Below are 14,686 nucleotides of genomic sequence, written 5' to 3'. Positions count from 1 at the left end.
TTTTAGAAATGAGGAAAATGGGATGCCAAGAACTTAAGTGACTTGATTAAAGGTGGCAGATGCTAAAAGTGACAGAGCCTTCATCTGAACATGTATCATCCTCTCATCCCAGCTCCAGCATACTTTCTACTCTTGCATATTCAAAGGACTAAGAATCAGAGTTTAAATTACAATTGGAAATCAGGTATTTTCTATTCATGAACATGGGAAACAGAAGAAAGCCAACTGATAGAAATCCAAACATACAAAACAGATATGAAGACATTAAAAATTTTTTTTTTTGCTTTATGAAAATATTCATTATACATAGCCCTCTGCTGCATTTAAAATAAAATCTGATTTATAAACAACATTTTGGGCACATTTGCATTGCTTCAAAATGATTTTTTTGGACTTGAAGTTCTATGTACACCAACTTACTATTGTTGTTACACTGAAATATCAGTCACTAGGTTTTTTTTTACTATGTTTATAGGAAATGCTAATTCTAGAAAGAAATAATATTTGATTATTAAATTCTTGCAATTTATATAAGAACCCCATTAGACGAATTTATAAAATTCAAACATGTTCCTTGGAAATTTAAATAATTTTAGGCTAATTGACTGTGACTTATTACTTAATCTATCACCATTAATGTATTATCTAATTGATAAAAAATATTCATGCATTTACATTGTACTATTAGTTTAATAGTTATACTTCTTCTGGGGAATATAATTTTTCATGCTGATTGCTAGTGGAGACTTGATCCTTTTCTGCAAGTGAAGAAACATCCTCCCTCCCATATGGCCATACCTCATTCATTAATTTGTATGATACAAGAAGACAATGTATACAAAGTAGATATCTGTATTTTGGTTGTAAATCAATCAAAAAGTTAAGCACCCTCCTTCTATAAACTTTAACAATGAAAACTCTTTCTGGAATACCATTTTGATCTTAAAGGCAAGAACCTGGAGACTGGAGAGACTGTCATTTTGTCAGTCACAAACAAATCATTTTAGAAAGTGAGAAGAAAACCCACATTTAAAATCACTCTTCCCAAATACCTAGAAGATACCAGCTACAAGATAATACTGTATTACTAGTGTAAGATGAAGGAAACTTTTTTTGGAAGGAAAATTTAATTTTCTTATGAAAGTACAAACTTATGTAATATTTTTAAGGTATCAACTTGAAATCAATTGAAGTTACAACATACCTTTAGGAGTTCCATCACTTCCAGCTGGGGAGCACACTGGCTGTGGAGATCTCAAAGGAAAAGATGCCGCATTCCTCATTGTTGAAGAATCCCCGTCCTAAGAAAATAATTTGAAATGTTCATGTTAAAGAGAGACTTCTTAAGAGTGTTAAAGAAAAAAACAACACGAAAAGAGCGATAATTTACTCATATACAAAGGATCCATATTAAAAATTAGAATTAAAAAAAAAAACTTTCTGTTTTCTTCCTGGTTCAATAGCACAGAAACTAGTATTTTATGTTAAAAAAAAATAATGCATAGGCTAAGCACATCAAGGAAAAATAACAAACTGGTGCCACTATATAATACACTTCCTTTTATTTTTGCTTGCCTTTTTCAATTAAGGGCTTCACAAAAGTCTGTGTGATCAATATGACATTGAAAAAATGAACTGTAAGTTTAATAAGTTCAAAGTCATTTTAAAATTTCCATAAATCTGCCCAACATAGATGCCATTTCAGATAGATTATATATAGGTCATAATCTATAGGTTATAAAATGAAAGATGTATCAGAAAAAAGTTAAAAAGTATAGCACCACAAGACTGGCTCTTTCTGACCTGCCTTGGTGCCAAACTTACCACACTCCAACAAATGAGAAGAGAAAGCACTAGACAATTTTGTGTTACAAATTTATATGTAAAAGTTCCACCTAATACACCAAAATTTCAACATGCCTAATATAAAAGCAATAAAAAGAAAAGATAACCTTAGAATCATAGCATTACAGAACTACACTAAACTTCTAGTGCAGCTTCTTCATTTATAGATGTTACTGAACATAAAGAGAGCTAATATTAAATTATAGTACTTTTAATTTCATAGAGCCTTTTATTTTGTTCTTTAAACAATTCTGTGAAGTAGGCAGGGTATATATTGTTAACTCCATTCAATAAATTGTGGCCCAGAGAGATTAAGTAATTTGCCCAAGGTCACATAACTTCTAAGTGGCAGAACCATGACTAGAACCCAGATTATGATGTAATGTAACAAAATAGTAAAACTACCCCTTTACCTTAAAAATAGTGACTTTTTTTTACATACATCACTACTTAGCCTGTGCACCATGTGTAGGTAGTCGTCACTTGAGCCATGTCTAGGATTATCAGCATGATGATTAGCTGAATTGCCAGACAACTGACCAGAAACTTTATTATCATGCATGTTTCTCAGCCCACTTGGGACAATGGGACTTGATACTGATGCTGAAATTAGAGAAAATAATAAAATTAATAGCTTTTCAGGAAGAACAATTTTATAACTACTTGGAGAATATGGAAAATAAAGTTTAATCAATTATAAATAATAGTCAGATATTATTGGTACAACAGCCAATTATTTTAACTTTTTGGTTTAAGGGAAGGTGTGCAAAAAGCAATTGTAATTTTCAAGAAAATAGCTGAGAAAATATTTGTGAATAAATTTGTACTTAAAATCTATAGCTGGAATATGAAAATTAACATTTTATTTCAGACAACGTAGTAATTAACATATACATCAACTATGTAAATAATCAAAATTTTCTTTGCGTTGCTAAATCTGCTTACTCAATTTCTCAATTAGAAGCTGAATCTTTAAACATATTTGCTAGGGTTGGAACTTTGTTGTGGATATGGGACTGTGTTTCCTAAGAAGAGAAACTCATTTTAACTACCTGAAAATTAGAAAGAAAATCATCAACTACAGAAATAATATAGTAATCAACTGAATTACTCATTTGATTTTATCCCATGACCTGTCATGAGTCATTTCTGTGGGAAAAAAAATGAATTCACTTTGATAATAATACTATGAATAAAATGTGTTTAGTTATATAAACCTTCCCCTTCTCACTTCCCCCTTTCTGTAGAAGATACCACTGTTCTTCCAGTCAGTCACTCAGGTCACAAGTTTGTAGTTATTTTGTATTCTTTATATTTACATTGTCTCCCTTTGTTAGAATGTAAGCTCCTTGAAATAATAAACTGTTTAATTTCTTTGTTTCCCAGCATTTACCATAGTACCTGGCATACAACAGACACTTAAACACTCCTTGATTAATTGTTCCTTTACACTTCACTGTCAATGCACTTCCTATATCCAATCAGTTGGCAAGTCTTGGAGATTCTGTCTCCTTAACAGTTAAAGGATCCCTATTAGAAATGGAAGCATTCCAAATCTTTACATTTTAAGTTTATTCCATTTTACTATGCTGCTAACTGTATAAAATTCACTGTCAACGTCACCTACTCACTAAAGGGAAACAATGTCTTCTTTCATTTATATAATATATTCTCATAGCCAGTGTTAATGGAAAGACTAATAAACAGGCAGTTCTAGACCAAAATTCAATTAATGTTTTTTGGTAAAAATAGGCAAAAACTTTTCCCAACAAAAGAACACACCACAGAACCCTAACAACACTTTATCTTAGAGCACACACAACACAGTCCACTTGAAATGACTGTATACTTCCTATTAATATAGCTTTCTTAATTTTTTTCTCTAAATAGTACTTACACTTTTCCACAAAATCATTCTAAATTAAGGGAGGTGGAGTTTTGGTAGAGAAATACAGAATTAAGAGATTTTACAACTATATAGGCCTTGAGGGGTTATCTTATCTAAGAAAAGAAAACATGCCCAGAAAGGTCAAATGAGGTAGCCATTGTCATATCTAATGAACAAGAAAGCTAAAACTAATAAGCAGTTAGAAAACTTACACAAAGTTAAAGAGAATTCATATAGAAAGCAAACTTTGTGGAAAGTAGTAACTAGAGGATTTAGAAATGGCTTCTCAAAGGAGGTGACATGAATAGAGCTTTAAAGGGCACTAGAGGCAGAAGTGAGAGAGTACTCATGCCTGTGAAAAGTCATGGAGGTGGAATCTCACTCTATCATTGAGAATTTGACAATCCTTGAGAGGCAGGGACTTCTGTCTTTGTACTCCTAGTGACTGGAACAGAGCATTGTACATAATAGAAGTTTAATAAATGTCTATTCATTTGCAATAGTAGTATTGACTACTAGCTATTCTCCAAACTAAACATGCAAAGTCATCTCACAATATATATTTGCTGTGTGCTTAAAATGCATTCTCTTCACATCTACAGTTCAGCCATGAAGTCTTTCCTGGTTTTCTCTGCTTAAAGCATAGGAGTGGTTAGACTGGGGCCTGGGAATCTGTTTTTTAAAAAATATTTTGTTAAGTGTATTTCATTGTAATTGACTTCTTCTGTAATATTATCTGTTTTGTGCATTTTAAAACATTATTCCAAGAAGGGGTTCATAGGATTTAACAGATCGGTGATGGAAAACGACAACAAAAAAAGGTTAAGAAACCCAGGTTTAAATAATTTTCACACATCTCAAATTTTCTGAGATTACAGCTTCTGGATCTTTCATTTGGCCAGAATATGCCACTTTATATTATGCTTATCTATGTATATGTTACATCTCTGTAGAATCTGAGGTCCTTGAGGACTATCCAAGATTAGGCCCTAAAGACCTCCCAACTATTACTGTAACTGATCTCTCTTACTCTGATCTCTGGCTTTCAATCCATCTGGCATATAAATTTCACTTTTTTCTTCCTCATGATATCAATTCATTTGGGGAAACATTTAGTAAGTGCCTATTATATGCCAGAGATAGAAAAATGAAAATAAGCACATTACACTTTATATTTACTTCCATTTTAGCACGCCCTTGCTCAAAAACTAAGAGCTCCTAACTGGTCTCCAAAGTGGAAGACCAATATGACCACCATTTGTGGCAGGACCACAAAGAATTTGTGATTAGCATCAATCAGAGGGAGGGTCACATTCTGTGACAGCCAGGCTTCTCTACAACATGTCCAAACAAATCTTTACTTATTATTTATTCCACAATACTCCACTACTCCATCTTTTTCTTTCTCTGTGTAAGTTCCGAAAAGCCCTTCAGGAGAGTTAAAACCTAATTGAAGGGGCAGCTAGGTAACAAAGTATTAGAGCACCAGAACTGGAGTTAGCAGGATCTGGGTTCAAACACTGCCTAGCTGTGTGAACCTGGGCAAGCCACTTAACCCCAATTTCCTAACCCCTGCTGTTCTTCTGTCTTAGAATTGTACTAAGACAGAAGGTAAGAGTTTAAAAAACAAAACAAACCAAAAAAATCTAATTAAAACTAAGGCACCATAGCTGTGCATATACAATGGGAAAATTCCTGCCCACCAACATACCCACCCTTTGCTCTTTAGTGGCTGAAGGTGCTCTCTGAGTTCCAAGACACAGGTAAGATCTCTGTGTCCCTGTGTGGTCTAAGGCGGGACAGAGTAAGTTATAAGGATAAACAGGCATGGCATCATAGATCTCAATATATTATCTTCCCCCAAAATTCACCCCTTTCCCAAACTTTACCTATTACAATCTAGGGTACCTCTAACCTGCCAGTTATCAAAGTCTGCAAACACTGGGTCTTCCTTGATTCCTCACTTCATTCCATAGAAAGAAAATGTAGTTGCCAAATTTTATTGATTCTATCTCCACAACACATCTTACATCTGTCCCCTGCTCTATACTATCAAGGTCAGTTGCTAATCATCTCTACCTAGATTACTGCATTGGCCTCCTAACTAGGTCTTTTTGTCCCATCTCTTATTCCAGGGCACCCTTCACATAATGTGTCAAGATGATTTTTCCTACAGCCCAGTTTTGACCATGTCACAACTCCCCACTTTAATAAAAATTCCAGTGGCTCTATACTGACTCTCAAATCACATATAAATTCCTCAATTTGGTAATTAATACCCTTCAAGTTCTGTTCCCAGCTAACCTTTTCAGCCTCATTATATACTACTCCCCTTCCATGAACTCTACTGTCCAGTGTCCTTACACACACAGGGAAGCACAACTAAGATATTCAAACATGAATAGGAAATTAAAGCATGGTACCATCTATTAAACAGAACCACACAAAGAAAAAGATTTGTATTAAAAAATTTCTGTTGAAGTCAATGACAATTTACTTTTGTTTGGTGTCTTTGTTTTTTTTTTGCATTGTGTATGATGAATAGCTACACACAAACATGACTCTTGCAGAAAAGTTACGTTTACTGTTTTGACCTTTATTTTATTATTATATCTGTGAATTAAAAAAAATATATTTAAAAAACAAATTTAGCTGCTTGGCCAGTTACAATGAAGAAATTATCTGAAAAATTAATTACTAACAAACAGTTATTTACACTTTCACCATATGCCTGGGACATACAGAAGGATTAAGAAAAAATGAAGCATATTCAAATAACATTACTTTCACTAAAAACATTATCACTGATAAAATTTTAGTGAGAGCAAAAAAGATTTTTTTTCCTATCATGAACAAAAGATGCTTTAAAAACATTTATTTTACCTTTAACTTATCCTTTAAAATTTTTGGTTTTGAGCAGGTTTCATATTTTACATAATATACTAGTACAGTAGGTACATATATAATTTATAAATACACACATACATATATTGCCAGTGCACACTCAAAACATTTATTACAGAAAGGGATGCGCAATCAAAACAGCGCCAAACTCCAGTTTTTAACTTTTTTATCAGGATTCAATGAACCTTATTTCTAGCCTTTATGTGAATCTTCTACTTCAGTAAATTTGGCGTCATTTAAAAAATATATAGCATATGATTTCTGTTTCCATCTTTTATCCTTTGCACTTCCTCCTGCTTTGTTCATTTAAGGCTCAGCTCAAGTACTACCTCCTTCATTGGCATTTTTCTCACCTACTTCACAATGACATCTTTCTATTTTGACTTTCTATAACACTAAACTGGTACCACATAACTGACCAATTCTTTATATACAGTAAAATCTCAACAAAGCATTCTTGTATGTAAGAATTTTAAAATCACTACCAAAATTGTGGAGAGATGGATATGAGTTGGTCTTGAAATGAGGAAGTCCTGAATTCTAGCTCTACCTCTGATACACAGTGGCAGTGATCATGGGCAAACTTATCCTTTCAGTGTTCTAGAAAAATCTATGACTAGAAATTTTAGGGGAACTGTTGACATGAATCTGTAGGGAGGGAAAAAATGATTTGTTTTTATAATAAAAGAAGCAGGAAGAATTGTTATGTGAAGAAATGAGTTCGTAGAGGATCCTGAAATTATATGATTTAGAGATCAAATTGATTTTAAGAGATCATCCTATACCCAACTTCTTCATATTATAGATGAGGAAACCACAAAGCCTAAAAAAGTGGCTTGCCCAAGTAGAAGGGAGTTAGGAACCATAACCAAGTCACTTAATTCCAATACCACCATACCACAGAAATGGACAGAGATAGGATTGGAGAGTTTGGGCTAGGGATATTAGGCAGAACTGGGAAAAACTGAGGAATACTGATTACTAAACTATATCTGCTATCTTAATGTATAAAACAGGCAAGACCCTGGGGGAAAGTGCAAAGCAAGCAATATTTGTCAACTTAAAATCCCATTCTCCCTTTGAGGGAGTAGAAGTAGAAACTTCTACTAGTCTCCTTTTCTAATGCTCTGCCCATACCTGGATTCAGCAGGCACCCAAGCACACTTATGTGGCAGCCTGATTCTCTGAAGACTCTCATATTACTCTGGCTTGCTCCCAATTTACTTTATTTATTTCCACTATAATTTCTCAACAAATATTATATATCTTTTCAGGGTATAGATTTGATTATCTTATTAAAATAATTGATGTTAAAATAGAAAATGTTTATTCTCAAGATATTTACATTTTACAAAGAGGTATATAAATGAAATAATCCTGGAAATGTGGAAGTCTTTCCTTCCATGAAGGTCTGTTTCATGTCATATCTACTATGAAGTCTTCTATACTTTCACTAGCTTTAGACATGGGGCTCTTTTTTGCATTTATTCTAATTTAGAGAGGTTTATTGGGCATGTTTTGTCTTATCTATATTGAAAGATCGATTAGGACAAGGACTGTGTTCCATTTTATCTTTGTATTTCCACTTCTTGGAGAAAAGAATGCTGCAGAGTCCAAGCAATAGTTAAAAGATATTTCAATAAAGAAGGGAAGGCCTTGTAGACAACAAAGCCATGGGGAGGGTATGATAAGTGTCTAAGACAGTATTCTGTCAAGTCAGGACCCAGAAGCTCCAGTATTTCACGGCAAGACCTCAAGGAAAAACCATTTAAGGTTGGGAATATCGGAAGAACCCCATTACTTCTGCACTGTTCAATTATGAATTTGAACTCTATGCTCTTTTTTACACAATGCCATTCAATATTATTCTATTCTTTTTCTTCCAAATTCCCTTTATTAAGCTCCCAAGTCCTCTTCTTCTATTTTGGATATAGGTCCTTCTAGTCAATTGTGATTTAACTGTATTCAGAAACTTTAGCTAGAAGCAATCCAGGCAAAAGTGTAGCTATACTCTGAGAATATAATCCCATGGCAAGATCATTATGTGAATCACAAGACCCCTTAGGCAGGTGCTTTAGTCTTAGGAAGTGGCCAGTGAATAAGAGATCTGCTGCAGGAGACACCCTCCTTAGGCTACAAAAGACGAAAAGAAATAGGTGGGATGGTAAATGTATTATGATGTGATTGTGTTATCTTTTCCCCCAAATCTACTCCTCTGCTAATCTTTTCTATTTCCATCCATAGTCAATTTCTCAATTTTATTCATTCTATGCAGTCAATCAATTGCCAATCTTACTGATTCTACCCTCCAGTCAGTCATATCTTGCATCTATCCCATTCTCCCTAATCAGTATAATAGGGCCTCATCAGCTCTCACCAGGACTATCAAGATAGCTTCCTAATTTGTCTTCCAGCCTCACCTGTCCCCATTCCAATCCATCCTCTATATCAGTGTCAAATTGATACTCCCAGAGCACAGGTTTGACTATTTAATCCCTAATTCAATAAATTTTAGTGGCCCCCTACAGACTTTTGGATCAAAAATTATTTCATCTTCATTTTATTCTTTTAAATTTAATTTTAAGTTTTATAATGTACATAATTATACATATTGTGGTATAAACATATGATTCATTAAAAATAAATATACATATATGGAAGGTACATGCTCAAAATTTTTTTTTTGCTGACTGAAATGCACAATTAAGTGTGGAAACCATAGACCTGGGGAACAATAATGAAGTATTTTTAATAATAGTTTTCATAAAATCAAATACTTTTAATCCTAGAAAATTACACATAGGTATTTTATGCTAAGGCATATCACATATATTTCAATGAAGGCTGAAAATTCTCCTGAGAACAGTAACAAATCAGGCATACATATTTCAAATGAAAGGCTGATACAGTTTTCAAACCTTGGTTAAGTTGCACAAATGCCTTGTCTTGGCTATGGTATCCAATTATGTTAACAGGCTTTCAATTCCAGTAGTGCTGGCATTAAACTAATAAATTACAAAGCTCCAATTACAATTTTACCGTATTATTTAGTAAAATCATGACAGGAATATTTAAAAATTTCCACAAAAATCTACATTCAACTCAACATAAGTCTGAATCATGTTGCAAATAATTGATATCTTGTTAATGAATAGCTTTACTTAACTTAAACAATTAGATCTCCCTCCCCCATTTTGACTACTAGTCTACATAGAATAAATTATGAAAGGAACTAGCATGAAATAGTCTGTATATGTATTCTCAACTTCAGTTAAACTAGTAATTGTCTGAATCCCAAAGCTATTAGGATATGTAAATAGATGTAGATTTAAAGTGAATATTCTTTGACATAATCAACATTTTTAATTTTCAAAGAGTTAAGAGTCATCTATTCCCCCATCCCAGCATAAAATCACAATATTTTAGACTTAGAAGAAACCTTAAAGATCATATAGACCAACATTCTGATTTCATAGAGAAGAAAGTAGAGGCAGAGAAAAATTAAATGTTTTGTTGATGGTCAAAGTTACTAATGGAGTCAGGAGTAGAATTTGTTTTCAGACTCTTGACCTATGCTCTTTATATTATACCACACTAACACTCAGCTAATAAATGTAAAATCTTTATTTTAAAAGTAAAAATCATACCTTTTCTCAAACATTTTGTTTTAAAAATAGTTCTTTGGAGTAAATGTGCATTATGGGAAATTTAACTGTGCAATACAAGTTTGTTAATTTTTTGTTCCAATCCTGTAAATGCTTTTTATAAGGTCTTTTAAATTAAAAATTGATTTGCATAAGAACAGTCAGTTATCTTTGTTAGCATTTTACTAAAATCTTTAAGATACGAATACCAAAACTAGTAGCTAATTTGAAATTTCGCCATCAGGCTCCGTAACATCCTCAGTAAAGAAATGTCCAACAGTCTTACCTTGCTGCATCTGTGGATGTGGTGTGTAACTTGGAGGATGTGAGTATGGCATGTATCCTGCAGGGCTCTGTGGGGCATATGGACTAGGCACTGGGCTGTTTGGTTGTGCCATATATCTGTTCCCAGAGCTTGTCTGTGGGGGCACAAATCGGCTAAAACCCCAAAATCAAATGAAGAATTATATGAGGAGATGCAATTAATTATTTCATTCCTTGAAATTTTATCTTCACAAAATTCTCCAAAGTACAGTTGTACCATACAGAATTATGGAAACTTAAGACTCTTACAAAATATTTAGGCAACATTCAATAGATTCACAGAATCCCTTATTTTAATTAAGAATCATAAGTGATGAGATCAATTATTAAAGTTGTGATCATTCAGTTTAATAAAGCAATTCTTGCTAAAATAAACTTATAGCTTAAATATTTTCTTATAGTTTAGTTAAAAATATCAAAACTTTCTTTTCCTTTCCTCAATTTAACTATTAGAATGATGGCAGTTCAACTTATAGTCAAAGTAATAATAAGGATGCTTCACATTCTTCTGTATATAATTCTTTAATGAAAAAGTCACAAGTTTTAAGACTTCAAGTATCTGTGCTTTCATGGGTGAGAGTACTCTACTGACCAACATTGAGAGCAACCAACTCCTCTTCACTCAAATAGAACTTCTGCCTGCATATTGACTTAGAAAACCACAAATTAACATAATAGTTTATTGTATTTTTATTTGTTCTGTTAAACATTTCCCAATTAGATTTTAATCTGGTTACAGTTACACTGGTGGGGAGGGGGTGTTCTGTTTGCTACCTGCAGGTTAAGAGTTTGACACTTCTGCTCTATACTGTAGTAGGCGGTCTTAATGAGTTGCTATAGTTTAAAAATAATTCATCAAATGATAGCTAACCTCCTGTTTAACATAAAAATAATAAACTCTAAAACTACAACAGAGCTAAAATAACTTTTTGATCCCCAAATATGCACACACATATATATATATATATATATATTTTTTTAAAAACAGAAAACATGGTGTTAGATGTCCAAAACAATAGCCATGCTTAATAATTATACATATTACCTGGAAGGGCTATGTGAGATAGTGGTTTGTTGATAATTGGAAGATGCAGGACTACTGTGCATGGAATTTTGAGAAAGTTTATACTGGGACATCATCATTCCTATACAACATACAGAAATATTATCATATTAATTTCCAGTAACAGTTAACATCATCTTTTAAACAAACTGAATGTATTTTTACAAATAGTCAAAAGTTCTAATTCTCAAAAAAACAGTCTTGCTTTTTGCTAATCTTTTCATTTTAACTGGCATAAGAAAGCAGTTATAAAAATGATTATAAATGTCACATAAAAGTTTATATAAAATCTTTTCATTATATAACTAATTGAAGAAGCAAAACTGGAGATCTTATAGAAAGCTTGAATAATATATTCCACATAATCATTAGATTGAGGAAGGACCTCTAGTCAACACTTGGTCCAATCTTTTAGCCAATGCAGCAATTTCTTCTATATCATCTCTGACAAACAGTTGTATAGTCTTTGCTTGAATATTTTTAGTGAAGAGGAGCTCCTACCTTAGAAGACAATACACTGTAATACTGGACAATTCTCAGAAATGATGCTCTCTGCCTACAACTTTCACTTAACCATCTATCCTTGTTTTGCTCTGTAGAACAATACAAAATAATTATACTCCCTCTTTTGCATGGTAAGAGATATATGTAGACAGTTATTAAATCCTTCCCTTTTCTGTTCCTTAGAAAATATATTGTAAGCCCTTTTGACTGTTTTGCATATGATATTTTTGTTACAGAGGACAGTAGAGAAAATGAAGAGTGCTTGATTTGGAGTCAGGAATGGGCTTTTAACCTCACATCATACACCAGCTGTGCGACTTTAGAAAAGAGGCTTAACCTGCTGGCCTTGTAAGATGAGGTTAACAATGCTTGTAAGATGTATATTAAAGGACTCGTGTGGGGACCAAATGAGACAATATAGGTAATCCACTCATCAAGTCTTGATATGGAAAAGAATGACAGTTATTCATATGGAATGATGTGAAGTTCAATTTCTGTTAATGTTAGAGTCCAAAATGAAACTTCTTTATTAAAAACTTTAGAGTTTCTGAGTTATACTTTCAGTTCCTCTCCCTCCCCTTCATTTCTCCCTAAATTTAATTTCCTGCTTTTAACTCTGAATATTTACTCCCTGTCTATGTGTATTCAAGCAGAGGTGGAAAGATATATAACAAATGCACTGTAATGAGCCTAAATTTGAATTGCATTACCCTCTGAAGTCATTCCACGGTCTAATGATAACTACATACTTTTCCCAAATTTATATTCTTCCCCAAACATAAGTGATTCTGGATTTTATAGGGCACTCATAATTTTGTATGGAGTAGATACAGTATGGATGCAGGAAAGAGCATAAAGTATTTTCCAATTTAAACACTGAAATAGCAAAATGGAATATCTAGCATAGGACCTCTGGATTAAGAGAGTGAATAAAATCCTAAAGTCTATAATTGCCTCAAGTTACATCATTCTCAAAAGACTTCAAAAATCCAATGATTTTCTATGAGTTTTACCTGACCATCTAGGGAATCCTACCTAGTACCACATAAACTTGAAAGGATGTTATTAATAATCAACATTTATGCAGCTTCTACTATGTACATGGTCCAGTTTAAGGTATTACTACAGTAATATATACTATGTATATATATATATATATATCAAACTATATACCATCTTATTAAGAAAAAGAAATTTATTACATGTGATATACATTCTGGTATTTAAACTATGAAGAAAATATGTTTAACAATGCAAGTAATAGGAAAATATTCTCACCACTTTGTACGTATCTGTTCTGCATGCTTTTCTCCCTGAAAACATTAGGATTCCTTGCCAGGACAGACTGCAGTAAGACCGGTATGTCTCCTTCTGGATCATCACTACCAAGATTATCTTTCAACTCTCTAGCATTTAAGAAATAAACAGAAGATAAATAAGCATATAAAATAAGTTATTCTACATTGGTCAGTAAAACTTGGAAAAGGATAAAATGCAAAAACCAAAAATACTCATAGTAACAGAAACTAAGTATATAGCCATTTTTGAAAGTATGGACTCCAGGAAAGAAATCCCAAAGTGAAGAAAAGATAATATAGTCAATGATGGGAAAAGAATTTCCTAAGGATGAAATGTATACTAGGCATTGTATTACTTTTTGGAGTAATAATTGTCTGGAAAACTTAATTTAAAAAATAAAGTAGAAGATAAATGAGGTCAGCTCCAAATGAAAGATATAGAAGGGATAGCTAGGTGGCTCGGTGAATAGAGTCAGACCTGGACATGGGAGGGTCATCTGACCTCAGATACTTCCTAGCTGGGTAACCCTGGACAAGTCACTTAGCCCCAATGGCCTAGTTCTTACTGCTCCTCTGCCTTGGAACTAAACCTTAGTATCAATTCTAAGACAGAAAGTAACAGTTTAAAAAAATATATAGAAGTGAAAACAATTCAAAATTCAAAATTTATTTGGCTCTGGATTGAACTTTTTACTCCTTAGGTTTCAATGGTAATGATGGTAATTAACATTTAATAACTCATATATGTATTAGCCAAGTGCCTAAAATATATATAAACTCATTTGATCAACCTATGAGGTATGTTTTACAGATAAGGGAACTGAGGCTGAAAGAGGTTAAATAATTTGTCCAGGGTCAAACAGCTAATACGTAACTGAGGTAGAATTTGAACTCAGGCCTTCCACATTGGAATACCAAAATTCTATTCACCACATAGATGCTTCCATGTTAGAATGGAAAAAAAGCATTAAATATAGAGTTTGAAAAGTTAGAATTATTGCCCTGGCTGTAGCTTTGGTACCACTTGGTAGCCTTGCTAACAGTGTAGTAGTCACTAAAGTTACAGTTTCTTCCATCTAGGAAATAGGGATTGAAATAATAAAAAAATTAGCAATCTTCAAGAGTTATTCTAAGGCTATTGAAATGTTTTGCAACTATAATGTATCATATGTGGCAAGTGTGAGATTTAAATTAGTATCAATAACTCCAAGTATTA

The 14,686-nt window shown here is 33.0% G+C and overlaps 1 protein-coding gene across 5 annotated transcripts in view; it reads right to left on the bottom strand.

The window, feature by feature from the left end:
* The window catches only part of NIPBL (NIPBL cohesin loading factor), a 268,483-nt gene that overhangs the window by 109,032 nt on the left and 144,765 nt on the right, over nucleotides 1-14,686 (bottom strand). For all 5 annotated transcript variants that reach the window (XM_056824556.1, XM_007487443.3, XM_007487441.2 and 2 more), the window contains exons 4-8: nucleotides 13,451-13,578; nucleotides 11,651-11,750; nucleotides 10,568-10,719; nucleotides 2,288-2,448; nucleotides 1,205-1,301 (exon numbers count right to left, since the gene is read on the bottom strand). In XM_056824556.1, the coding sequence (XP_056680534.1) occupies nucleotides 1,205-1,301; nucleotides 2,288-2,448; nucleotides 10,568-10,719; nucleotides 11,651-11,750; nucleotides 13,451-13,578 (638 nt within the window). The remainder of the gene's footprint in view (nucleotides 1-1,204; nucleotides 1,302-2,287; nucleotides 2,449-10,567; nucleotides 10,720-11,650; nucleotides 11,751-13,450; nucleotides 13,579-14,686) is intronic.

Source organism: Monodelphis domestica, chromosome 3 (assembly GCF_027887165.1).
Source record: "Monodelphis domestica isolate mMonDom1 chromosome 3, mMonDom1.pri, whole genome shotgun sequence".
NCBI lineage: Eukaryota > Metazoa > Chordata > Mammalia > Didelphimorphia > Didelphidae > Monodelphis > Monodelphis domestica.
This window is presented reverse-complemented; position numbering and strand designations above follow the sequence as displayed.